This window comes from Onthophagus taurus, chromosome 6, assembly GCF_036711975.1.
Source record: "Onthophagus taurus isolate NC chromosome 6, IU_Otau_3.0, whole genome shotgun sequence".
In the NCBI taxonomy this organism is placed as follows: domain Eukaryota; kingdom Metazoa; phylum Arthropoda; class Insecta; order Coleoptera; family Scarabaeidae; genus Onthophagus; species Onthophagus taurus.
This window is the reverse complement of record NC_091971.1, coordinates 32451936-32478000: the sequence shown is the minus strand read 5'-3', so window position 1 is coordinate 32478000 and position 26065 is coordinate 32451936. Positions and strand designations below refer to the sequence as shown.

At 35.3% G+C, this 26065-nt stretch overlaps 1 protein-coding gene across 3 annotated transcripts in view; it reads right to left on the bottom strand.

Moving 5' to 3' along the window:
- The window catches only part of LOC111420474 (transferrin-like), a 32517-nt gene extending 10485 nt beyond the window's left edge, over positions 1 to 22032 (bottom strand). Inside the window, exons 1-6 of one of the 3 annotated variants that reach the window (XM_023053473.2) lie at positions 21609 to 22032; positions 20913 to 21398; positions 20614 to 20860; positions 20386 to 20555; positions 20086 to 20335; positions 19715 to 20034 (exon numbers count right to left, since the gene is read on the bottom strand). In XM_023053473.2, coding sequence (XP_022909241.2) covers positions 19715 to 20034; positions 20086 to 20335; positions 20386 to 20555; positions 20614 to 20860; positions 20913 to 21398; positions 21609 to 21669 — 1534 coding nt within the window. In that variant the 5' untranslated portion in view covers positions 21670 to 22032. Of the gene's footprint in view, positions 1 to 19714; positions 20035 to 20085; positions 20336 to 20385; positions 20556 to 20613; positions 20861 to 20912; positions 21399 to 21604 lie in introns of all 3 variants that reach the window. The other 2 variants (XM_071196345.1, XM_071196344.1) reach the window with 2 other exon arrangements.
- Positions 22033 to 26065: the final 4033 nt, after the last annotated feature.

Sequence of the window (26065 nt, the reverse complement as noted above, 5' to 3'; positions counted from 1 at the left end):
GCAATCTTTTAAAGTTCTTCCAAATAAAAGTTGTGCTGGTAAAATATTGCATTTTAGTGGTGTATTTCTGTAAATCAATAATTTCATATATGGGTCTTCATTTAATCGGAAGATTTTCTTTATTATTTTGACAGCGCTCTCAGCTTGTCCATTCGATTGTTGGTACTCTGGACTACTCGTTGTCCACTTAAATCCATATTCTTTTGCAAATTGACGGAATTCGTAATTATCGAATTGTTTTCCATTATCGGTTCTCAGTTGTGTGGGAATACCATGGCGTGACATTATGTCTTTGAGACAGTCTATTGTTGTCTTGCTGGTCGTATCTCCAAGTTTTCTTATTTCAGGATGTTTTGAGTAATAGTTCTGTACTATAATATAGTTATTGTTGTTATATGTTGCTATGTCAGCTTCTAAGATTCCATGGTCTTTCGGGTACAAAACTTCAAATCATTGGTTCTCTTGCCGGAGTCTTATCTTTTAGACAATTTTCGCAATTTTCTATTCTTTGTGATATTTCTCGTCTAATTCCTGGCCACCATATTGTTTCCTTAGCTCTTCCCAAGTATTTGTTAATGCCTTGGTGTCCCTTATGGATAGCTTCCGAACATTTCTTTCTCAAGCTTTTTGGAATTAGTATACGATCTTCGTATATTAACATATTTTTATCTATCTTTAGTTTATTTGAGTATTTATGGTATTGTTTTATAGTTTCCGGTATTTTATTTACCGTTGGCCAACCCTTCTTAACATACCGTTTCAATAATTGGAGGTCGGGATCTTCCTCTTGTTTTTGTTTTAATAGTTTGTCGTTCATAAATTGTGATGTTTTTTGTATCACCTCATTGACGTAGATATCAATTTCGGGTTCTTCCTCTAAACAATCCATGTCCGCCTCTGGTTGGTCTGTTGGTGCCCTTGACAAGACATCCGGTATATAAAATTGTTTTCCTGAAACATATTTGATAGTATAATTAAATTTGGACAGTCTCATTCTAAATCTACGTAAACGATTTGATAATTTATTTATCTCTTTAGTAGTTAGGATAACGGTCAATAGTTTGTGGTCTGTTTGGATTTCGAATTGTGAACCCAGTAAATATTGTTCCAGTTTTTCGGATGCCCATGATGCAATTTCGGTCTTTAAGTTATTGAAGTGTTTTTCTTGGTGCTCGCTCCATATGAATTCTGTATCGGTTTTCAACAGTTCACGGATTGACGCTGTTTTTTCTACTAGATTGGATATAAATCTTCCCATATAGTTTACCATTCCCAGAAATCTTCTCATTTCAGTGATTGTTTTTGGTGTTGAATATTCTTTTATTCCTTTAATGCTGTTTGGGTCGGCTTTAATTCCATTTTTGCTTACTACATACCCCAGATATGTTGTTTTTTCTTTTTTGAATTCACATTTTCTTTTATTCAAGGTTAATCCATTTTCTTTTAGAATTTTTAGTACTTTCTTCAGTGCATGTTCGTGTTCTTCATCGGTTTCCGCTGCTATCAGAATATCATCTGCATGGAGAATTACAATGGTTATTATTTTCAACTCTTTCATTATGTTATCTATTGTCTTCTGAAATAACTCTGGCGCCGATGAAATTCCAAACGGTATTCGTTTGTATCGGAATCTGCTAAATGGGGTAATAAATGTGGTATATTTTCTTGACTTTTTGTTCAACAAGTTGCCAAAATCTTCTGGAAAAATCCAATTTAGTCAATATTTTTCCTTCTTGGAGTTTACTAAGAGTTTCGTCAATAAATGGTAACTGGTATAATTCTCTTTTTACGTTTTTGTTAAGTTCTGTAAAATCTGCGTATATTCTCACTTTGTCCTTGTTTTGTGCGATTACTATTGGCACGCCGCACCATTCGGTTGGTTTCTCTACTTTCTCTATAATACCATCCCTTTCCATCTTATTTAATTGAATTTATATGTTTTCTCTTTCAGTTTCATTATTTACTAATTTTACGTATTTTTCTTTTCTCGTTCTGCATTGTCTTGCAAAATGGCCTTTAAAATTACATTTCTTACATGTTTGTTTCATAGCCTTTTGTTTTAACATGTTTATTCATATCGCCACATCGAAAACATTTCTTTTCGCCGTTATTGTTCATTTTGTCGCCAGCCGTTTTATATCTCGTCTGCGCCAGACCCGGTTTCGTTCGGACTAGTCAGACTCCTTGTAGGCGACTCTCGATTTCGGTCGTCACGTAATTTCGTATTTTCGCATTTTATGCGTTCTGCCTGCGTTATTTTATCTATTGCTTTTTGTAACGTTAATGACTCATCGAGTTGTAGGTTTTCAGATAATTTATGATCTCTTATACCAACAACTAATTTGTCGCGTACAAGTTCGTTTTCGAGTTGATCGTATCTGCATGCTTTCGCTAAATTGATTATTTCCCAAATATATTCTTCCGCATTGGTGAAATTAATTAAATTTCGCTCTCGCGTAAATTATATTGTGCGTTTTTGTGAACTTCTCGTCAAGGAATTCTTTCAGTTCTTTGTACGTTTTAACATTGTCCTCGGTTTTAAAATTTGCTTGTAAATACGCGTTATTCGACACCCAAGTGTAGACATAACGAATCGATTTGAATCGCTTCGGGGCGCATGTTTAAATTCGTTGCAACACGATATCGTTCATAATGTGTGATCCATACCTGCCACTCTTCTTTGATGAAATTAAATTTTTCTGATACCTATACGAAGTTGGTTATGACGCCCGTTGTCTCTGCTTCCGGTTTTTTCTTTTCTTCTACCATCATTTTCATCTGCTGTTGGAGCCTTTTCAATTCCTCCTTTAACCCTGCAGTTGACGGGTGGTTTAAAAATCACACTATTCGGCAGGCTGGGTCCCTCAGACCCAAAGTTTGATGCTTATTCCTCCCACAATAAAATATTAAATTTATTATATTCTACTGTTAGTCTGTCTTATTTTGTACTGCTGAAAGTACAAATGGTTATTGTGGTATTATTATTTATTATAATAAAGTACAATTTAAAAATGTTCAAATAACTATGTTATATTGATTGAATAACATAAAACAGCTTAAATGATTAAAACAGTTTGATTTCACTTAAACTAGGTGATGCTTCTAAGTTGGTGGTCGTGTGTTAACTGTCCTTGGTCGTCGTTGCACTCGTTAACACGTGAGCGTTCTACAATTTTGCCGCTAGATGTCGCCATAATACTACATCCCTCCCTCACTTAAACTTGATAACGCGCCGGAAGTCGTCGATCCCGGATAGGATTCCGTCTAGGCTTCGTTTCGGACTCCCGATCTGTTATAATCTCAGGTTGGGGTATCTTTTTCTTTGGAGTGTCATATTTTGGGTCTTCCGTACTGGTTGATTCGTCAATTTCCGTGAATATTTCCTCTGGCTTTTCTGGGGTAGTTGGTACATCATTAAGAGGGGATTTTACTCGAGATCTCATCTGATCTGCATGCTTTCGTTTTACAGAATTTCCCAGATCTACTATATAAGAGTACGGTGCTGTTTTTTCAACTATCTGGCCCGGTTTTGATCCGTCCGCTAACGGGTTGTTGACCCAAACAGGCTCTCCTATCTCGAAGGATTTCTCTTATACATGGTGTCGATCATAACATTGCTTTTGTCTTATACTCTCCTCATCGAGTCGTCTGTGTACATCCGGTTTCAGTTGATCAAACTTATTTCTCATGAGCCGACCAAACATAAGTTCGTACGGTGTTCGTCCGGTCGTTCTAGTAGGGGTTGCTCGATATGAAGTTAAAAATGATTGCACTCGCGTATTTAGATCTATATCTTTTTCACTACACTTCATGCCATTCTTAAAAGTTTTTACAAGTCTTTCCGCGATCCCATTTGTCTGCGGGTGATATGGAGTGGTACGTACGTGCTTTACACCTAACGACGTACAGAAACTTTCAAACTCTTCCGATGTTAATTGTGGTCCATTGTCAGTCACTATTATTTTAGGCAGTCCATACCGCGCGAACATTTTTCTTAAAATATTTATTGTTTTGGCACTTGTCGTTGATTTCATCGGTTTAATTTCAATCCATTTGGTGTAGGCGTCGATAACCACTAACCACATTCTTCCTTCAAACGGTCCTGCAAAATCCAGATGGATTCGTGACCACGGAACTGGTGGTGCTGGCCATGAATATAGAGGTAGATGTTGGGTACTCTTTCTCGAGCTTTGACAATGCTCGCAATGTTCTATAAACTTTTGTATATCGTTAGTAGACGTGTAATTTCGCCATACTCTGCATTCCTGTGATTCCCGGGTGTCCCTCATGCAACATCTTTAATATTGTTTTGCGAAGTTTTTCTGGGATACATATCCTTCCCTTCCAAAGAATCATATCTTCCTCATACGATAGCTTATCCCTTTTTTCGTAATATGGTATCAGTTCATTTGGAAGTATATCTTTATCAGGCCAATATGTTTTAATATATGGTATTATTTTGCACAACACGTGATCCTTAAAAACTTCTTTCTGTAATTCTTTTCTTGACATCGGCAGGTGTTTAACTCGGAGGTGTAACAGATGTCCTCGCTTTAGTAGACCAATCGCTTCATTTTTGCTTGGTGTATCTTCACAGATAGGTAATTTTGACAAAGCGTCCGCCGCTTGATTTTGTTTTCCGGGTGTATATCTGATGGTGTAATTATAACTGTTCAATAACATAGCCCATCTTAACAATCGATTGCTTGCTATTTTTGGTGTTTCGCGTTTATGACTAAAAATACGTTCTAGCGGTTTATGGTCGGTTAAAAGATAAAAATGTCGTCCGAACAAATATTGGTGAAATTTTGTTACCGCATAGACAATAGCTAATGCTTCTTTATCAATTGTCGAATATCTGGTTTCTACGTCTGTAAAAGTACGGGATGTGAATGCAACAGATCTTAGGGTATCGTCGGGCATTTTGTGAGCTAGCACCGCTCCTGCTCCTCTTGCCGATGCATCACTACTGACGTAAAGTGGTAAATTTTCATTATAATGTACTAATGTTGATTCTGAGGTTAAAGTTTTCTTCAGTGATTTGAATATTTCTGAATCATGATTTGTCCAATTGAATGACGTATTCATCTTAAGATGTCGATGAAGAGGTTCACAAATGATCTGTAGATTTTCGATAAATTTGGCATAATATGTGATTAATCCCAGAAAAGAACGCAATTCTGTGACATTTCGAGGTCGTGGCATTTGCTGTATTGCATGGATGTGTTCTTCAGTTGGGTGTAACCCATTTCTATCTATTTTATGTCCCAGAAACACAATTTCCTTCTGTAACCAGACACACTTAGATGCTTGCGTTTTGATGCCAGCTTGTCGTAACCGTGCTAACACACGTTCAATTCGTTTCAAATGAGTTTCCTTGTCTGGTGCAGTTATTAATATGTCATCTAAATAACATGTGGTACCTTCTAATCCATTTAATATTTGTTCCATCGTTCGTTGGAATAATGATGGAGCAAATGAAACTCCGAAGGGTAAACTAGATATTTTCTTGAATCGGAATGAACGGGTAGTTGTAAATATGCGTCTTTTAAGTCTATTCGTGAAAAATGTTTTCCACCACTCAGTTTACTAAGCATATCCTCGCATCTCGGTAGAGGATAATTGTCTACCTGAACGAATGGATTTATTGTGACTCTGTAATCTCCACAAAGACGAACATTTCCATTTGATTTAACTGCTATCACCACTGGTGTCGCCCATTCGATCGGTGTGGTAGTTGTATCTATTTGTTCTAATACATCTTCTTTAACTAATCTTTCAATCTCTTTTGATACATTCTTCTGTAAGGCTAAAGGTACTGGTCGAGGCCTAAAAGTCTTTGGTGTTACATCGCTGGAAATGTGTATGCGGGCTGTGTGTCCCCTTATGGTTCCAATGCTACCATCAAATAGCATTCAATTCTTTATGTTGTTCTAAAATTTTCGTTAATTGCTTTTCTACTTTCTCAATTGATACGATCTGTTTGTCGTTGTTTTTCTGATATTGAATGTTACAAAGTCGTGCTCCTTCAGGTAATGGTGTTTTGAATGCTATGCACCAATCGAGACCAAATAAAGGTGTGTCGTCTTGCTCAACCACGTAAATGGGTAGTGTTAGTGTTCTGCCATATGCTGTGACTTTTACTTTGGCTGTTCCTAATGTTTTGATTTCTATGTCGGTATAAGCTACAAGATTGTTCGTGGGTTGTAACTTAGGTTTTCCCAAGTTTTTCCATACTTTTTTCCCTATTACTGAATGTGCAGCTCCTGGGTCATAAAGCATTTGACAATCCTTATTTTCAATCTTAACTGTTAACATTACTTTCTTTGATGTTCGTATGTTACATATAGTTAAAGTATCTGAGCTTGTTCCGTTGTCAGATGATGACTCATCGTTTGTTTTTGTTGTTACGTTTCGCGTGTTTGTAGTTTGATTTTTGTTTAACTTTATTTTTCCTGAAGAAATGCAAACTTTTGCAAAATGTCCTTTCTTCCCGCACGAAGAACAGGATTTATCCTTAGCTGGACAAGTTTGTACGTTTTCGTGTCGTTTATTGCAGCAAAACAAACATTTTTGTTATCTGTCAAAAGATTTAGGTATTCTTTCCGACCTTTGTTCGTTTTTGTGTTTGTTGAAGTTTTGTTTTGTTACCCGGTATGCATGTTCTAATTGATTTTGTTGAGTAAGTGACGTTAATTTTTGCGAATGAATACTTGCTTGTTCAAGCTTCACGGCTGTAGCTTCAATTTCTGACAAAGTTGCAGAATTATTTGGACGTTCCCGAATGATCTCTTGTTGCCACGCAGAGTTATTAATTGCGATTACGAATTGATCACGCAGACGTTCGTTTAAATTTTCACCAAATTCGCAATTTCCTGCCAAACCACGAAGTCTAGTTATAAATTGAGTTACTGTTTCCGTTTCCTTTCTCATACACATCGCAAATTGTAGCATGTATGCAACCCAATGTGCATGCATGTGAGAGCAAGGGCGAAATTTAACAACCGAAACCAACGCGAGGGCGAAACAGCGGAGGAATATATCCGTGAATTAACGAATCTAGCAAAATCATGTAAATACGATCAACTAGAAAGCGAACTTCTACGCGATAAATTAGTAGTCGGTATTAAAAACCATAAATTATCAGAAAATCTCCAATTGGACGAATCTTTAACATTACAAAAAGCAATTGATAAAATTACGCAAGACGAAAGAGTAAAAGACGAAAACTCGGAATTGCGCGAGGACAGACGTCGAGACGGGCGGCTCCAAGTAGACCGGCTTCGAACAAAATCGAATTGGAAACAAACAAACCAGTCCGATGGCAGCGGCGCCAAGAACTATAAAAACGCATATCGCGAAAAAAAATGCTACAGATGCGGGGACGTAACAAAACACGTAAAAACAAACGGGGAATGCCCGGCATTCAATCAAACTTGTAAGAAATGTAAATTTAAGGGTCATTTCGCAAAAGAATGTAGGACTAAAAGAACAAAACAGGTAAAATCGGTAGCTAAAAATAAAGAAACAGAAAGTGAAAATAGTTCAAGCGATGAATCGGAAAAATACGAACTTCAAAGAATCGTAAAAATAAATAAAGTCGAAAAATGCGAACCGTGGGAATTATCACTAGAAATAAATAAAATACCAGTATTATTTAAAATCGACACGGGTGCAGACGAATCGATATTAAGTTATAAAACATTTAAAAATAATTTTAAAGAACAATTAGAATTAAAACCAACAAAAATAAAATTGGTAGGACCGGGAAATGAAAATAATCAATTGAAAGTTTACGGAAAAATAACACTACCTATTAAATGGAAAACCGAAAATGAAACAATCAAGTGTTTTGTAGCAAACACGAACGAAAATCTGTTGGGACGACCAACGTTAGAAAAATTAAAAATAGCTTTATGGAAAAATGATCAAATAAAAATAGGAAAAATCGATGTAATAAAATCTAATGACAAATATAAAAAAGAAATAACAGAAAAGTACCCAGAAGTTTTCAAGGGTATCGGTTTACTCAAAAATTTTACATATGAAATAAATTTAAAAGATAACGCACAACCGTACACAATAACAGTGCCACGTAGAGTGCCAATTCATTTGATGAAACAAGTAGAAAAACAAATATATAAAATGGAAAAAGACGACATAATAGAAAAAGTAGAAAAACCATCAGAGTGGTGCGCTCCGATGGTAATTGCACAAAATAAAGATAAAGTAAGAATTTGCGCCGACTTCACCGAATTAAATAAAAGCGTAAAAAGAGAGTTATATCAGCTACCGTCAGTGGACGAAACATTAAGCAAACTTCAAGAAGGGAACATTTTCACCAAACTAGATTTTTCCAGAGGATTCTGGCAATTGAAATTGAAAAGAAGTTCAAGAAAATATACTACATTCATTACACCATTCGGGCGGTTTAGATACAAACGAATACCGTTTGGAATTAGTTCAGCTCCAGAAATATTCCAAAAAACGATAAACGACATAGTGAAAGAAATAAGATCCGACAATATTGTTGCACACGCTGACGACATCTTAATTGTTGCAAAATCAACCGAAGAACACGATAAAACGTTGAGAAAAGTTTTGAAAACTTTGAGAGAAAAAGGATTGACCTTAAACAAAAACAAATGCGAAATCATGACGAAGGAAACAACATATCTAGGATATTTGGTGGACGAAAATGGAATCAGAGCAGACCCGAAAAGTGTAAAAGCTATAAAAGAATATCCAAACCCGAAAACGACGACCGAAGTGAGAACATTTTTGGGAATGGTTAACTACATGTCCAGATTTATACCAAATGTAGCAGAGAAAACCACATCAATACGAGAATTACTGAAGAATGATAGACAATTTTCATGGAACGAACAACATGAAAAAGATTTCAAAAATCTGAAAGATGAAATAGCATCTCCTAAAGTGTTAGCTAAATTTTCAATCAAGAAAAAGACAAGAGTCTCAGCCGATGCGTCATCGTACGGCTTGGGTGCGGTGCTGGAACAGGAACAGTCTAAGGACGTGTGGCAACCCGTATACTTTTGTTCGAAATCATTGAACGACACGGAGAAGAGATACGCACAAATAGAAAAAGAAGCTTTTGCAATAACATGGGCTTGTGAAAGATTAGAGCAGTATCTACTGGGTGCTAAATTCCAAATTCGAACGGACCACAAACCACTAACCGTAATCTTGGCAACAAAAGAAATTAACAAATTATCAAACCGCTTACAACGGTTCAGGATGAGATTGTCTAAGTTTAATTATAATATTGAATATGTTTCAGGCAAAGAATTTTACATTCCAGACGCTTTATCAAGGGCCCCAACTTATCAACCAGAAGTCGACATTGACTGCCTACAACAAGAACCTGAAATAGATGTATATGTCAACGCAATAATTAAAGAAATTTCATCTCAAATAATGGACGAAAAATACTTAAAACAGAAACAAGATGAAGAACAAGACTTTCAACAACTTAAAGTATACATTACCAAGGGCTGGCCAAAAATAAATAAAATTCCAGAACAGCTAAAACGTTACCATAAATACGCAAATAAATTAAAAATTGAAAAAAATTTGTTAGTATACGAAGATCGAATAATAATCCCAAAAACATTGAGAAGAAAAAGTTTGGAAGCTATTCATAAAGGACATCAAGGAATTAATAAATGCTTAGGAAGAGCCAGAGAGACGATATGGTGGCCAGGAATCAGAAGTCATATAATCGAAATCATTCAAAATTGCGAAATTTGCCAAAAAGATAAAAATCCTAATACAGAACCAATGATAACAAGTACAATACCTAAAAGACCGTGGGAAATTTTGGGTGCAGATATAGCCACATTTAAAAACAGAAACTACCTTGTAGTGCAAGATTACTATTCAAAATACCCTGAAGTAAGAAAACTCAAGAATATGACTAGCAAAACTGTAATCACTTGTTTCAAGGATATTATGTCCCATCACGGTATTCCTATCCAGGTACGAACGGATAACGGAAGACAATTTGACAGCTACGAGTTTCGACAGTTTACAAAGGAGTACGGATTCGAATGGACAACCAGTAGCCCCGAATACCAACAGTCAAATGGGCAAGCCGAAAGTGCTGTTAAAATAGTAAAGAAAGTTTTTCGTTTAAATGAAGACCCACACATGGCTTTGTTAATTTATAGAAACTCACCACTAAAGTGCGGTCAATCACCAGCAGAATTATTATTTGGAAGGAAATTACGGGACTGTCTACCAATATTAGAATCAAAATTAAAACCGAAATCACCAAATCATAATGAAGTAAAACAGAAATTTGAAATCGAAAAAGAGAAACAGAGGAAACAGTACAATCGGAGACATAGAGTTAAATCGAATGAACCACTAAAAGTGGGAGAAAGAGTTTGGATAACGAATATGAAAAGGGAAGGAGTGGTAAAGGAGAAAACAATGGAACCGAGATCGTACATGGTGGAGACAGAAAAGGGAGACATAAGAAGAAATAGAAAACATTTAATGAAATTACCAAACGAGGAAGTTATTAAACAGGAAGTGAAAGAGGAAATTCAAGACTTAGGTGAACTTGGTAGAGGGAAAAGAATCAAAAAGTTACCAAAAAGATATGAAGACTTTATAGTAGGTTAAGCAGAAAATTTGTAAACAATAATTGTTTTATTTTATAAATTGTATAGCGTTTAAGATAAAATATTTGTACCTTATAAAGAAAAGGGGATGTAGCATGTATGCAACCCAATGTGCATGCATGTGAGAGCACAACGAGAGTTTATAATAAACGCAGTCACCCTAAACGAGTGGTGTTATTCAGACGTCCTAACCTAAACACAAATGTTACTCGTTCTGATAAAACATATGATTTCTTCCCGTAATATTTGTTTAAGACATCTTTTATTTCATTGTACGTTTTTGTTATAACGTTATCTGGTCTATAGTGATCTACTAATAATTTAAAAGTTTGTGATCCTACCTTTGAAAGTAGTAGGTTTCGTGCGTCTGCGTCCGTTGTTTTTATTCCGTTTATTGCTAACTCCACTTCAAAACGTTGTATGTAATAATGAAAATCTTCTTGATCTTCTTTAAAAGCTTCAAAATTAAAATGTTTACGTTTTTCTTGTTGTTGTGTTTCCATTTTGTTCCGTTAAAAATCCGTTTCTTGATTACGTCATGTTCGTTCTCGATTCTTCCATGTGTCTTATGACGTCACGCCACCTGTTATAACTTGTTTCCGTTTTCTTTCTCTCGTCGCCAATTTATGTGGTATTATTATTTATTATAATAAAGTACAATTTAAAAATGTTCAAATAACTATGTTATATTGTTTGAATAACATAAAACAACTTAAATGATTAAAACAGTTTGATTTCACTTAAACTAGGTGATGCTTCTAAGTTGGTCGTCGTTGCACTCGTTAACACGTGAGCGTTCTACAATTTTGCCGCTAGATGTCGCCATAATACTACAGTTATCAAAAAAACAATTGCCCAAAAAGTTATTATTTATTAAAAACAATGTTACATTTAACGTACTTTACACAAAAAATTGTAAATAAAAAAAATTTGAAAACAATATAAGAAAAATTTTTGCCTAAACGTAAACTAAAATGTTTAATAAACACAAAAAAGAATAAAATTTGGATATATAAAAATGTAGATCGTCAAACATCTTAAACAAAATTCTCTGCGCAGTCGGTGCAGCATAGATTTGAATGCTCCAAACAGATGCAAGTACCACAACTTGCAAAAATATTTCGATTTTCGGTCCTTGCAGTATTTACACCTTTGTCGACCAGTCGAAACCGTTTGAGATTCTTGTGAAGTTGAGAGTCCTGATAATTGAGCCGCTAGTCCTCTTACTTTCCGCGGTAGGTTCGGTTTATTAGCTCGTATTTTCATATTTTCTAACACTAATTTCTTGCCCAGCTCCTCCAAAAACAGTCACATGCTGTTTGAAAATTCGTCATCAAGGTTATTACTTTTATTTATTATGAATGCGTTGATTGCTGCTACATTCAGTATGCCGAAGAAAACTACCAATGGCCACCGCCTTGTTTCGAGCAACGTTGTGAGATGTCATTCTATCAACTACATCAACACCACTCTTTGCATTATTATAGAATGTTATAATTTCTAGTTTTTTATTTTCACCGGTATTTCGTCGATTTTGTCATCATAGTGCATGGACGACACTACTAAAACATTCTTAAATTTGTTGGGTACATACGATGTTATCGTCATATCAGCATGGAACGCGAAAACTGAAGACCGTGCAGCCCTACCCTTCACATTTTTAATTTCATTCGGCAATGATTTTCGATTGGATTGGATTGTACCAACTACTGTTAGTCGATGTTCGTGCAGCAATCGACTTAAGGCGATGTTACACGGTTCACTTCTGCCTTTCAATTTAGATGAAGCAAGGAAATTGAATCATGTAAACATAAAAGTGAATCGTTCAATGTGATTGTGCAATCGCCTTGAAAGAATAAGGCTGGTTTAATATTTTCACTTTTGGAGTGAATTGCGGTTCATCATTCAACGCAAATGAAAGAGAATTGAACGTGTAAACACATGTATTGAATGATTCAGTACATGTTCATTGCAGTTAAAGAATACTCCTCCTACATGGGGCCTTAATCTGCCAACAAAAACTACAAAATGTTATGGTTCAGGAACGACTGCAGTCCATTACAAGCTCCTCCACTACAAGTTCCCCATTAAATTCACAGACTACATATGATTTTGTAGATACAAATATTCAATCTGCAAATTCAATATGTTCATCATCTCAAACATCTTGGTCACCAGACTATATTATTGAAGAACAATTTGAAACATTAACTCAAAATTCGTCGACTTATCACACTCAGCCTACTACTCAAACACCTACACAACATTTTGACCAATATAATGAAAATAATACGTCGGACGTGCTGCAATCAGCTATAAAATGCATCCTGTAGATTATGTACAATATTAATAAAAAATAAAATAAAAATAAAAGATAACAAACATAAATTAGTTGTTTTATTTATGTCACTGATTACCTTGATGTAATCTCGAAGAGCTATCCAAATAGCTTCACATACTTCTAGGATAAAAGAAGAAATTGTGCATCGGAGTACTCTGTATAATTTTATTGTTCCAATGATCCAAAACAATCACCAGTAGCAAGATGTTTGAGGACGATTTGCAATTTTATTCGTGCTGGTAAACCATCTCTCATCATTGTACTTTCTTTCTGGATTAACGGAGTAACCATTTTTAGAAGTTTTTCAAATTCTGTTTTATTCATTCGAAGATTATATGAATCTGGATCCTCTTCTGCCAATTCTCTCAATAGACAGTTTGAAGCTCCCAAGGTCTGTCTTCTTAATATCCATGGTCATACCCACCAACGCCTTCTACTTCTTTGCTTCTTTTTTGTTAACTCCTTAATTAATGATCACAAATTAAGGTTATTCCCAACCATACGACCTTACATTCGACGATATCTTCAGCGCAAAGTGAGTTGAATAGTTCATTTTGGTGGATACGTATAAACAGCATATCTATCATTTCTGCGCCTTTCAACAAAAGTGAATCAATTTGGTTGAACCGTGTAATATCGCCATTACGGCTTCGACAGTAGTGAACCAGCGATCCATGGTAATATTCCGTCCTGTTCCCGAAATATGGTTGGTCATTCTCATAATGACCGCAGCTGCAGAATTATCAACTTGAAAGGGTCCTGTAGGTTGTAGTCCAGCATAAATCTCCAAATGCGATGTATAAAAGGTTCTTGCATCCACTGAAGAAAATACTTTTATCCCATATTTACTTGGTTTACTTGGAATGTAAACCCTAAAGCTACATCTTCCGCGAAATGCTAATAACATTTCGTCCAAGGTCACGTATTCACCCACACTGTAATGTTTTCTACAAACTTGATTAAATTTTTCAAATATGTTCCTTACGACAGCAAGTTTGTCTAGTTTCTGTCGCTCTTCTGTTGTATCGGTATTGTCAAAACGTATGCACTTCATCAGGAAAATAAATAAATTCACTTATTTTTTACGGCCTCCAGGCTGAGAACCGGCTAAATACAATAAACTGATATATGCTTTCATTTCTGTTTTGTTGGTAGGTGTAACATCGTATTTACTCTTGAATTTTGTAATATACAAGTTAGTGTTTACTGTAATTATATCTAAAATTTCTTCAAAAAGAGCATCCAACATTGAAACGGTGTGTTGGCCTTTCTTGCTTCTCCAAGAACTCCAGGCAAGTGGTTAACGATATTTTGCTGTTTTGTGAAAACGCAGCAAGGGGGAGCACGCTTTTTCCACTTACAATTAATTCTGTCACTTCCATAAAAACACTGAGATCGGGTACTACCAGTACTAGTAGAAGGATTGTCCTCTTCATCAGTACTACGTTCATTAATTATATCTTCAGCAACGGACTCACTATCAGATTCGTTACTAACGTCTGGACTTGGAATTTCATCGGTAAGTGCATTGATTTTCTGTTCGTAACTATCCATTTCACAAAATGAAAATAATAAATTCGCTTGTAGAGAACGTTATGTACAACTTACAACACACTAAACATAAAGCGGTTTGCCTTCATTCATATAGTATTCCGAAATAATATTAAAGAACAGAGATTACCCTAAAATGGAACATCTGTACTGTCTGGACAAACCTAGGAAAGGGATTCACCGGATAGCAAACAAAAATTTACCTTCTTATTCAAAAGCAACCGAAAGAAATACTTCTTGTATTCAGGACTTCCCCTGAATAGAAGAAACACCGTATAATTACAACGCAGAGGATGCCCCAGGAACGTTTTATACATAATTGAAATCAATTACCTGTACAATTTTTATCATTATGATAAAACAGTTGCATGAAAAAAAGCGACACGAACACACGGGTTGGGTCTAATAGGCCCAAAGCCCTTCTCATAACTAAATGACAAAACAAAAAATTAAAAACAAAAGAGAAAAGCATGTATTTAGTAAATATAAGAAAGTACCCAAAAGATAAATCAATTTAAAAAAATATTTGAAAAGATATAATAAAAAAATGATTTTGGCAGGTCTCACAGACCTAGCCCGTCAACCGGAGGGTTAATTCTTCCATTTTTTCTGAAGTTCTTCTTTTTACACAGATTATTATTATCCTGAATTTAATTAGAAACTCACTCTGCCCGTGGTACCCTTTTTTTCATCGCTTTTCTAACGTTCTGGATTAGACTTTCGTATTCCTATGATCTGGATGGAGCCTAAGAATTATTTCGATGATTGTTACTTTTGCGTAGTAGGTGCTAACTACACAGTGTTCTACACAGTGAAAATCTCCCTCGGCTTATTCACGTTTCAATAGTAATTCGCATGCTCTCAGAAACAATGATGTTGCCAAATTCACAGAAATCGGGACAGTCTACCAGTGGAAGTGAATGGGAGGGTGAAATATCTACGCCGAAGTTATTTTCTCAAAATGAACTCAGTGATTTCAAATTATCAGTGAATACGTGATCTCAAATTATCAAAAATTGATGAAAGACACAGATTTTATTAATATTATGACTGTTCCGAAAAGTAAAGCTTGGAAAAGTTTTGTGTTGGTAGTCGAAAATTTCCTAGGTAACTATAAAACACCAAATTATGAAGAAATTGTACAAAATATGCTGACAAACTTTCAGACTCTAGGACCAAATATGAGTATCAAGTTACACTATCTCCGCACACAACAGGGAGAGCGTTCCACCAGGATCTAAAAGTGATGGAGGAGAGGTATCAGGGTCGATGGGATTGTCACATGATGGCAGATCTTTAAAAAGATCTCTCTGCTGGTCTTTAAAAAGAGATTGTCCCCTGAAAAATTATAAAAGAAAAGCTCATAAAAGGAAATATAACATATGTTTTCGATATTTTCCTCTTTATTTACTTCGATGTATCCTAATTTTTCAAAACAAAACTGACATTATAAATATATCTGTTATTTTGTTTCTTGTTTTCCGATTGTAACGTAAAATGAAAATAAAGATTTAAAAAAAAACGAGAGCAAATCTTACAAAATCATTGATAGTTTCATAAATTGTGAGCATAAATATATCCAAAATCAATCTAATATCTAGGACAACAAAACCATTGTAGACCAGTATAATTTAAGTCTTTGGCAAGTACCAAACCACGCAAACGGAGGGAAGAGTCGTTAAGTACTACATCATCCACTTTTATCTGCCTTCCTTATGTATCAGGTGTGACGGAGCGCATTGCGAGGTATCTGAAGAAGAATGATACCGTGGTACGATACAAGTAGATACACTTCCGATAGCTAAAGACAAACTAACCCCGTTAAAGGGAGCGGGATTCTATCGGCTATCCTGCAGTTGCGGAAGTATTACGTTGGCAAAACTAGACGTAACATCAAATGCCACATCAAGGAACGAGAGGTACGTCCGACTGAATAAAATCCAACAATCTATAGTCGCGATGCATTGCCACAAAGGAGGACACACCATGGAGTTCAACAAAACTAAAGTGCTAGTAAGAACCGGACATTAGAGAAGAATGACGAGAGAGGCGATAGAAATTCATCGACATGGTAATAACATGAATAGAGAAGACAGTTGGGAACTTAGCCGCACATGGAAGATGCTAGTGAACTTAACGAAACCTTCTACATCCGAATTTGACGAAAACAACTTACAAGGGAAGTATCAGAACTATCCCTCACCGATTTTGTTGAAATTTGGTACAGCAATAGTATAGCCAAAAATAAGGTTTACGTATTTTTTATACGTGCTAATAAAGCCCCTGGGGCGAGTTATAAGGGTTGGAAATCGGGGCGAAATATATATATTTGCTTATAGGCTGAAAACGAAAATAGCTATCGAAATGTGGTAAATGTAAACTGATATTCATTTTCAAGGAGCTTTCCATTAATGTATCACATATATCTGAGGGCTTCAGGGGGTAAACTACTCCTAGTTTTTTGGAATATTTCAAAAACTACCCTGTCGATTTTGGCGATATTATGTGTCCTTATAGTACGTTTAAAAATATTAACGACGTGTTTTTTCTTATTTGCCTCTGACCATCCCCTGCAAAGTTACGGGGTATGATAGATAACCCCTTTCCTTAAGAATAATGTGATAAACTGTTACACTGTTGAACAATATTTTGAAGAAAAGCATAAATTAGATGTAAATTAAGATTGACGCAGTAAAATAAACCTTATACGACATTTAGGGGTGGCTGGGGTTAACTACCCTAACCAACCCAAAATTTTTTTTTTTTTTGCGAAAATTGTTTGTCGATTTTGGTGCAATTTACCACGATGATTTTTTTATATGTTAGGTAGTACTATTGTAAGAATTTATTTGTTGGTTAGAAGTTTGGGGTAGAAAATATATTTTCGCTAATAACTTTCATATTCCTACAGAAAAAGCTTTTTTATCCTTATTCTATTTAATAACACAAAAGTTAGGGTAATTATATAAATATTTATTAATAATGAGTTAAAAAGCAACTGAAAAAAAATGGTTAAGTATCACAAATTGTATTCTACACTGTTGGTTTAGTTTTTTTTAAATTTATTATTATTTAAAAGGGGTTTTAGGGGTTAAACCCGTGGAAAGCGTGGTCCAGTCAGTGTCATCGACAACACATAGCTACACAATTCAACCCATCATATCTGCAAATGGAAAGCTACTTTCTCCTCTTTTCATTGTTTTAAAAGAATTCTCTGGTACGTTTGGACCGAGCGTAATAAATACAATGTTCAAAGCAGATAACATATTCGTTTTGGCATCAAAGTCTGATTGACTTCTGCTCATATGAAAAATTGGCTACAAGATGTCTATTTCCCAAACACCGGACCCAAATCATTACTAGTACTGGATTTTTGGAGTGACCACTGCCGCGAAATTATTAGTGAAATAACTCCATCGGATGTTAATTTTAAATATTTGTCTATACCTGCAGGGACAACAGGTCAAATTCAACTCCTGGATGTATTTAGTTTTAGAATATGGAAAAATTTCATTAGAAGATTTTCTGATCAAGTTATTCTCTACCAGTACGATGTCAATTTGCATCAGCGAGATAATATTTTAAAGTTGCAATCCCTAACGCATAATCAGTTGTCTTCCCCACGATTTATTAATGTTTTTAAATACGCCTGGTTTGCATCTGGATATATAGAGGAGAGACCAGAACAGTTTGAAAATCTCGTGGAGGTTTGCTTTTCCAATGAAAAACCTACGTGCGATATCTGTGGAGATATAACTGTTATAACTTGTGCATGGTGTAAACAATCGTTGTGTTTAAAACATTTTTTCCATGATTTTCATTATTGCCAACAATATATTGAATAAAAAAAGTAAAAAAAAAAGAAATTAAATTAATAATGTAGAATACAATTTGTGATAGTCAACCATTCTTTTATATTGTTGCAAACATTATTTCTTTCCATTTTATTTTAAATAAAGTAAAATACTTTTATCTGTCTGTACTTTTATTAAAATGGATTCACTGTTATAAATTCTACCGGTTTCGGCTTATTTACAAAACCATCTTCAGGAACGCTTTTCACTTTTCACTTTGCTTTTCACGAGGAAGCTCTCGTGAAAATTATCATCTTGAAATTTCTATTAAACCTTTTTTATTTATTGAAATGCGTCTGTGTCTTTATTATTGGTAGATTGCGTATTAAGTTTAAACTATCGAACAGGATGGATTATGTGTGCACGTGTTTATCAAAATTATAGTACAGACAGATAAAAGTATTTTACTTTAACCATTCTTTTGTCAGTTACTTTTTAACTCATTATTAATAAATATTTATATAATTATCCTACCTTTTGTGTTATTTAAATAGAATAAGGATAAAAAAACATTTTTCTGAAGGAGTATGAAAGTTATTAGCGAAAATATATTTTCTACCCCAAACTTCTAACCCTTGTAAGTTCTTACAATAGTACTACCTAACGTATAAAAAAATCATCGTGGTAAATTGCACCAAAATCGACAAACATTTTTCGCGAAAAAAATTAATTTTTGGGGTGGTTAGGGTAGTTAACCCCAGCCACCATGTCATATAGGGTTTATTTTACTGCGTAAATTTTAATTTACAACTAATTTATGGTTTTCTTCAAAATATTGTTCAAAAGTGCAACAGTTTGTCACATTATTCTTAAGGAAAGGGGTTATCTATCATACCCCGTAACTTTGCAGGGGATGGTCAGAGGCAAATAATTTCCACATTTCGATAGCTATTTTCGTTTTCAGCCTATAAGCGAATATATATATTTCGCCCCGATTTCCAACAATTATAACTCGCCCCAGGGGCTTTATTAGCACGTATAAAAAAATACGTAAACCTTATTTTTGGCCATACTATCGCTGTACCAAATTTCAACAAAATCGGTGAGGGACAGTTCTGATACTTCCCTTGTTAGTTGACAATTAGATACTTAGTAGTTATTAATTATCTTTTTACGTATTTATTGTCAAAATGTTTACCGATTTCTTGTTTCTGAAAAAGGTTGCAACATGGCATCCTAAACGTCAAACACTTTTTCAAAAGACTCACGGCTTAACCCGAAAGTTTCTAGTTCTAGGTCTAATGATACTATTAGTTTTAGTTTAAAACGGTGCTTTGAAACGTTCGGAACTCAATTATTTCTAATTTGACTTTTTTTACCTGTTTCTGTACATAATTTACACATTCTTGTCAAATCAATTTTATCATCAAAGGCTCGGTTAGTTTCCATAGCTCCAGGCATACAAGAATCGCCCAACAAGTCACTTAATAATTTTCCGTAATCGCTGGATTCATTTCGCAAATCGATTCCTTTGAGGACTTTAACGAAAGACAACCAAGCAGTTCCACCGTATAATGGAAAACAACCTCTTTTTCCTTTTAAATCTTCTAGTCGCGTGATGTTTCTATTGTTTTTAATCAACAGTAAGGTGTTGATTGCTTGATTCGTTACTGGAAAAGCTATTGCGGATAAACCATATCTAAAAAAAATACATTTGGTGACAAAATATTTGTACAAAACATTGACATACTTTCTTGCTGCATATCCTAAATCAGTAGATATTACCATTAAGTCGGCGCTTTTAGAATTTTTATTGATCGCTTTAAGACATTCAAATTCGCTGGATTTTTGGACACATTCAACAACCGGCTGGATCCTGTAATTTACACCGGCTTGAGATAACCATTTACATTTCATTTGCTCATTATCTGAAGTTGTGCACCATTTCATTTTACGTCTGGAGATAATCGAATCGTATGATGGTGGAATATACCTAAAACCTATACAAGAATCTTTTCAGTTATTTTATAAATCTTTTTTAACTTGCTACTTTTACTAAAATTTGTCCAAGTTTGTAATAATTCATCCTTGTTAAACCTATATTTTAATTGAACGTTAGAGTTTTCGTTATCTTCTAGAATTTCTTTAAGGTACTCTAACTCTTTATCTGCTAAATCTCGGTTAGCTGTTAACCATTTCTCTAGAGAATTTTTTAAATCGCTAATTTTGAAAAGTGGTATTGTGAAAAAATGTGAATATACAACAAATAATTTCATACTTCTCCTTTGTGTTTACAATTAATAATTTATGTGGCTGTTTACTCCAAACGCATGGTTCTTTCGAAACCGTTCCATTTTTGCAATAATACCACAAAGGTGTAGTTATTGTATTACCCATACCATTGACTGTGTTCAATGAAGACAAAGCAATCGAATGATTATTTTTAAGCATACACTCCAAGGCCTGTTCGAAAGAAGATGCCTTTAATTCATCACATAATTCAGTTAGTTTTGTATATTTATTATCTAAAAATGTATGAAAATCCTTTATATTAATTTACATTTTTTTGTAACTTACGTAGATATTCATCCAATGGTTTATTAAGAGTCCACTCCCCAGGTCGACAACTTGGCCCAAAATAATTGTTTAAGGCGGAAATTTCGCTTTCAATCGAAGTTTCAAATTTAGTATCGTAATCTGTCCCAATAACTTGTTGTTCGAATTCTTTTAAAATCAATGGCGGAATATTTGTTGTTTTAAAACCTGGGTGACAATAACTCATTCCTTTCTGAGGTTTAAAACGTTCTCTTGATACTATAACCGTTTCGTATTGGTAGTAGTGAACATTTGTTTCTGGCTTAGTTTGGGCAATTGCGACAACGTTCGAAGTTAAGTGTGTTCCCAAAAACAATGTTTCGGCGTTTATCAAACCAAAATGAATTTCACCGGAATCAATTTTTGTTAAACAACTCAGTTCGTTGTCTACATATACGCATTTTATATTATTATATCTTTCTAACCCTTTGCAATCCATAGAATGTTCTTTCAACGCACATATTTTGTCTAAAAATTATTTAAATATGTATAAATGAAAATTAATGCTTTCAATTAAATTTACAATTAGATTAGACCATGTTGAGTTTTTATAATTTATCATTTCAATGAAACCAAAGCCTAAACGGAGTAAATTTAAAAATCTCAGTCTATTCTAATTGTTTATTGATTTAACTATGAAGTATTAATTGTTATTAATGAATATTTATGCTTACTTACAGCTGTGCGTTAAATTGAAATAAAAAAGTATAAAGAGGAGAATATTTCGTAGCAATTGCATATCTGTATTTTTCAAACTAAACTAGGAAGGCGATGTAGGAATGTAAATTACTTATCGTATTAGTTATTTACTTTATTTACCGATAAGCAAAACCAATTTCACCATTTTCACAACTTCTTATACGTTATACGTAGTAAAATTACTCCACTAAAAATTTTGAATGTATTCGCTGTAGCTAACACATTTAATGGTAGATAATAGAATTCCTTCTATAACATTTTGTCATATCACCAACGATAGCCGAGACATCTGTGCTGACAACTAAAATAAAACATATTGTTCATACATGCATAGCCAATACAGAAAAAAGTAAATAGGTATTTGTATTTTCATTTAAATATAATGAAAATATGTGTGTCAGTTTAAAATATGCATCCTTTTTTTAGTTTATCAATATTGAATTTTTAAAACATCTGCAATAATCGATTCATAACGGTTTCGTAAGCATACAGCAATGCCTGTGGCAATACTGTGTACAATCTAATCTAATCTGTAAATTGTCAACATCTTTGCAGAGGATATGGGAACACATTTCAAAAAATAACCGTTTTCAGTTAGATGCGAAAAAGTTCTTTATATTCAAAAATACTAATTTAATACTAAATGATTATAGTGCTAATATAAATACCGCTGCAATTTCTTAAAACAATTAGATAGGAACAATTAAAGAAGCTAACACAAATTTTAAGCCCAACTTTATTAGTCTCGAAATACATTAGGGTAGATTGGTCGAAAGAGGGGATAGAACATTATAGAGGAAAGTTGGAAAGCTGAGGTCAGAGGGTGGGGGAGGCCGACGGGTTGAATGAACTAATCGAAGTGGTTAGGGAGGCGATGTTGAAGAAAGAGAGTGGGCGACAGGGAACTGGACTGGGAAGAAACGAATGGTGGGATAGGGAATGCAGAGAGGCTAAGAGAGTAGCCAGAAGGAAATTGAGACAGTGGCAGAGAAGGGAGGTAGAGGTAGATAATGCAAGAAAAAGAAGAGGGAGCAGAAGGAAAGGGAGGCTGAGAAGATTAAGGAGTTGAAAGAGGAAAATGAGGTATGGAGATACTTAAAGAGGATGAGGAAGGGAAGAGAGGAAGTCAGCATAGATATACTAATGACTGAATGGAGAACCTACTTCATGGGATTGTTGGGAGGGATGGAAGAGAGAAGACTGGGAGAGGGAGAGCGAGGGGTGCAAGGAGGAGAAAAGATAACACTGGAAGAAATGGAGGCAGTGTTGAGGGGACTAAAGAGGGGAAGGGCGCCAGGAGAGGATGAGATCCAGAATGTGGCATGGTTGGAGGCGACGGAAACGATGATGAAGAAGCTATGGAAGATAATAAACGACGTATGGTTGAGGGAGAGGTTTCCGGACAGGTGGAAGATGGGGATAATATGCCCACTGTATAAAAAGGGGAATAAAAGGGTGGTGAGCAATTATAGAGGGATCACTCTGTTGGACACAACCTTCAAAATGTATGCAAAGATACTGCTGGGGAGGTTAGAAGAGGAAATAGAAAGAGGAGAATTGTTGCCGGATGGACAGGCAGGATTCAGGAAGGGAAGATTATACTGACAATATATACATTCTGAAACACCTGGTAGATAGGGAGTTGAACAAGAAGCGGGAAAGCTGTATGGATTGTTCATTGACCTGAAGGCTGCATTCGATAACGTAGATAGAGAGAAGTTGTGGGAGGAAATGAGGAAGAGTGGTATAACAGAACAACTGATAGGGAGGGTGAAGGAGATGTACAGGGAGACGATGGCCAAGGTTAAAGTGGGGAAAGAGTTAAGTGAGGTATTTTGGACGACAAAGGGATTGGGACAGGGGTGCCCGTTTAGTCCCACACTATTCGCAATATATACGGCGGACTTGGAAAAGAGACTTGCGAAAGGGCCTTGGTGTACGCGGACGATTTGGTTGAAGTGGCTAGAGAGGCGGTGAAGATGAAAGAGATGATGAGGTGATGGAAAAATATTTTAAAGTGAAAGGGTTGGAGGTAAACGTCGAGAAAACAAAGATAATGAAGTTCTGCAAAGAGGGAAGAAGAAAGAAGGAGGAATGGAGGTGGCAGGGAAGAGAGATAGAGCAAGTGAAAGAGTACACGCACCTGGGATATGGTTTCCCGGAAAGTAATAAGGTCGGGGCGCACGTGAAGGCGATAGCAAAAAGAGCGAACAGGGTGATGGGACAAGTTTGGGGATGGGGAGAAAGAACTTTTGGGAGAGACGTGGGAAAAAGGAAGGTTATGTTTGATGGCTTGGTAAGGAGTTCAATGATGTACGGCGCAGAAGTATGGGGATGGAGAGACCAATGTTCGCTGGAGGATATACAAACACGATATTGGAGATGGGTATTGGGGTTGGCAAGGGAGACCCCAGGGTATGTAGTGAGGGAGGAGGTTAACGTGGAGGCAGTAAGGGTGGAGGCGGGTAGAAGAGTAGTGAGGAAAGGATAGAAGCAAGACCACATTGCGGGATTCTGGGAGAGTGTTGATGTGACAGGGATATACAGAGGCAGGAAAAAAGGTCACAGATACGAGAAGGGAGATACAATGAAAGGTATGGGGAGATAGTTACAGAGGAACTGCCAAAATATTTGTTGATGGAGGGGGATGATGGAGGGAAGAGATTGGTGGCCAGATTCCGTTGTGGTAATGAGGAGAGGGGGAATAGGTACTGGGCGGACGATGCGGTGAGATGGTGTAGGCTGTGGTGGGAGACGCTAGAACACATGCTGAGAGGGTGTAGTGAGCTAAGGCAGATTTTGGGAGAGGGGGGCGAGGGCAAAAGATGGATGAGGGACAAAAGTTAATAATCGCTTAAAATTGAAGATGGCCTTGAAAAAAATTTATTTGTAGCATGAATCATAGTATTCATCAAACCATTTCATTTGATGCCTTGGTCTTAAAAATGGGAATATAAATGACAGAGTTGCAGCTTGGGGCGTTTTTTGTTTGACACCCTGTATATATTAGTCTCGAATGTTTTGTTTGTGTATCGATTTTAATGATCAATAGCTCATTAGAAAGATCTCCTAGAGTAGAGCCTAACATAGTTTTAGCGGCGCAGATTTTGGGCGGGAACACCTTAAATTCCGCGAAAAACAGTAAAATATATAAAAAAATTCTATAACTTTAGAGTCCCAAAAATAGAGGACTAATTAACATAATATCAGGTATGATTACCAAATCAGAATGCGTATACTGTCTTCTATACACAAAAGTGAATTTTGGTCGTCGGTAAATCATATGGGTAATTAGAAAACTGCAACAAAATACGAACCTGTTTCCGGACGTACGTAGCGCCAGGCCGTTCTTTGAAAAACAAAATCATATCGATAAGTATAACGTTTTTGTTAATGGTCCGATTTAACTGTGTACCTTTTTGGAAAGGGTTCGTCCTGTAGATCATGTTATAGTAATGGCGGCGTGAAATTCTAACAATAACGGTATTTAAACGATTAAAAAGGTTATAAACAATCATATCTATAAATATAACTTTTTTGCTAATTGTCCGATTTTAATGTGTGATACCTTTTTGGAATGGGTTCGTCCTGTAGATCATGTCATCGTAATGGTTGCGCGAAATTCTAAGAATAACGGTAATTAAACGAGTAAAAACGTTATAAACAATCATACCCATAAATATAACTTTATTGCTAATTGTCCGATTTTAATGTGTGATACCTTTTTGGAAAGGGCTCGTCGTGTAGATCATATCATAGTAATGGTGGCGTGAAATTCTAGCAATAACGGTATTTAAACGATTAAAAAGGTTATAAACAATCATATCCATAAATATAACTTTATTGCTAATTGTCCGATTTTAATGTGTGATACCTTTTTGGAAAGGGCTCGTCCTATAGATCATGTCATAGTAATGGCGGCGCAAAATTCTAACAATAACGGTATTTAAACGATTAAAAATGTTATAAATAATTATATTCTTAATCCTTTAAACATTGTTAGTAATTGTCCGATTTTGATAATAAGTAAAGACACAGTATATTAATAAAATACTATAATTCATTATTATTAACGCCAAGTCAACTGTATATTATATAGTTTTTCTGTAAAGATAATAAGTATCTAAAACTCGCTACAACAATTATTTACAAAATGAGATCAATTAAACAAAACTGTATAAGTAGTAAACTATTAAAATCTAATTTAATTACAATTACATTTAGTTGCTACATTAAATTGTATATAAAAATTCATGGCACATTTTTATTGTATCGTATAGGGCCGTTACCCTCAATCGAATAGAAAGACTTTCTTTTAAAAAATCGATAAACTATGTAAAAATAGAAGGATTGGTAACATTTTCAGATCCTAAAATTGTTTAATTTTTACAATAATTAATATTAAAATTCAAAATCCCCTCTATAACAGCTTAGGT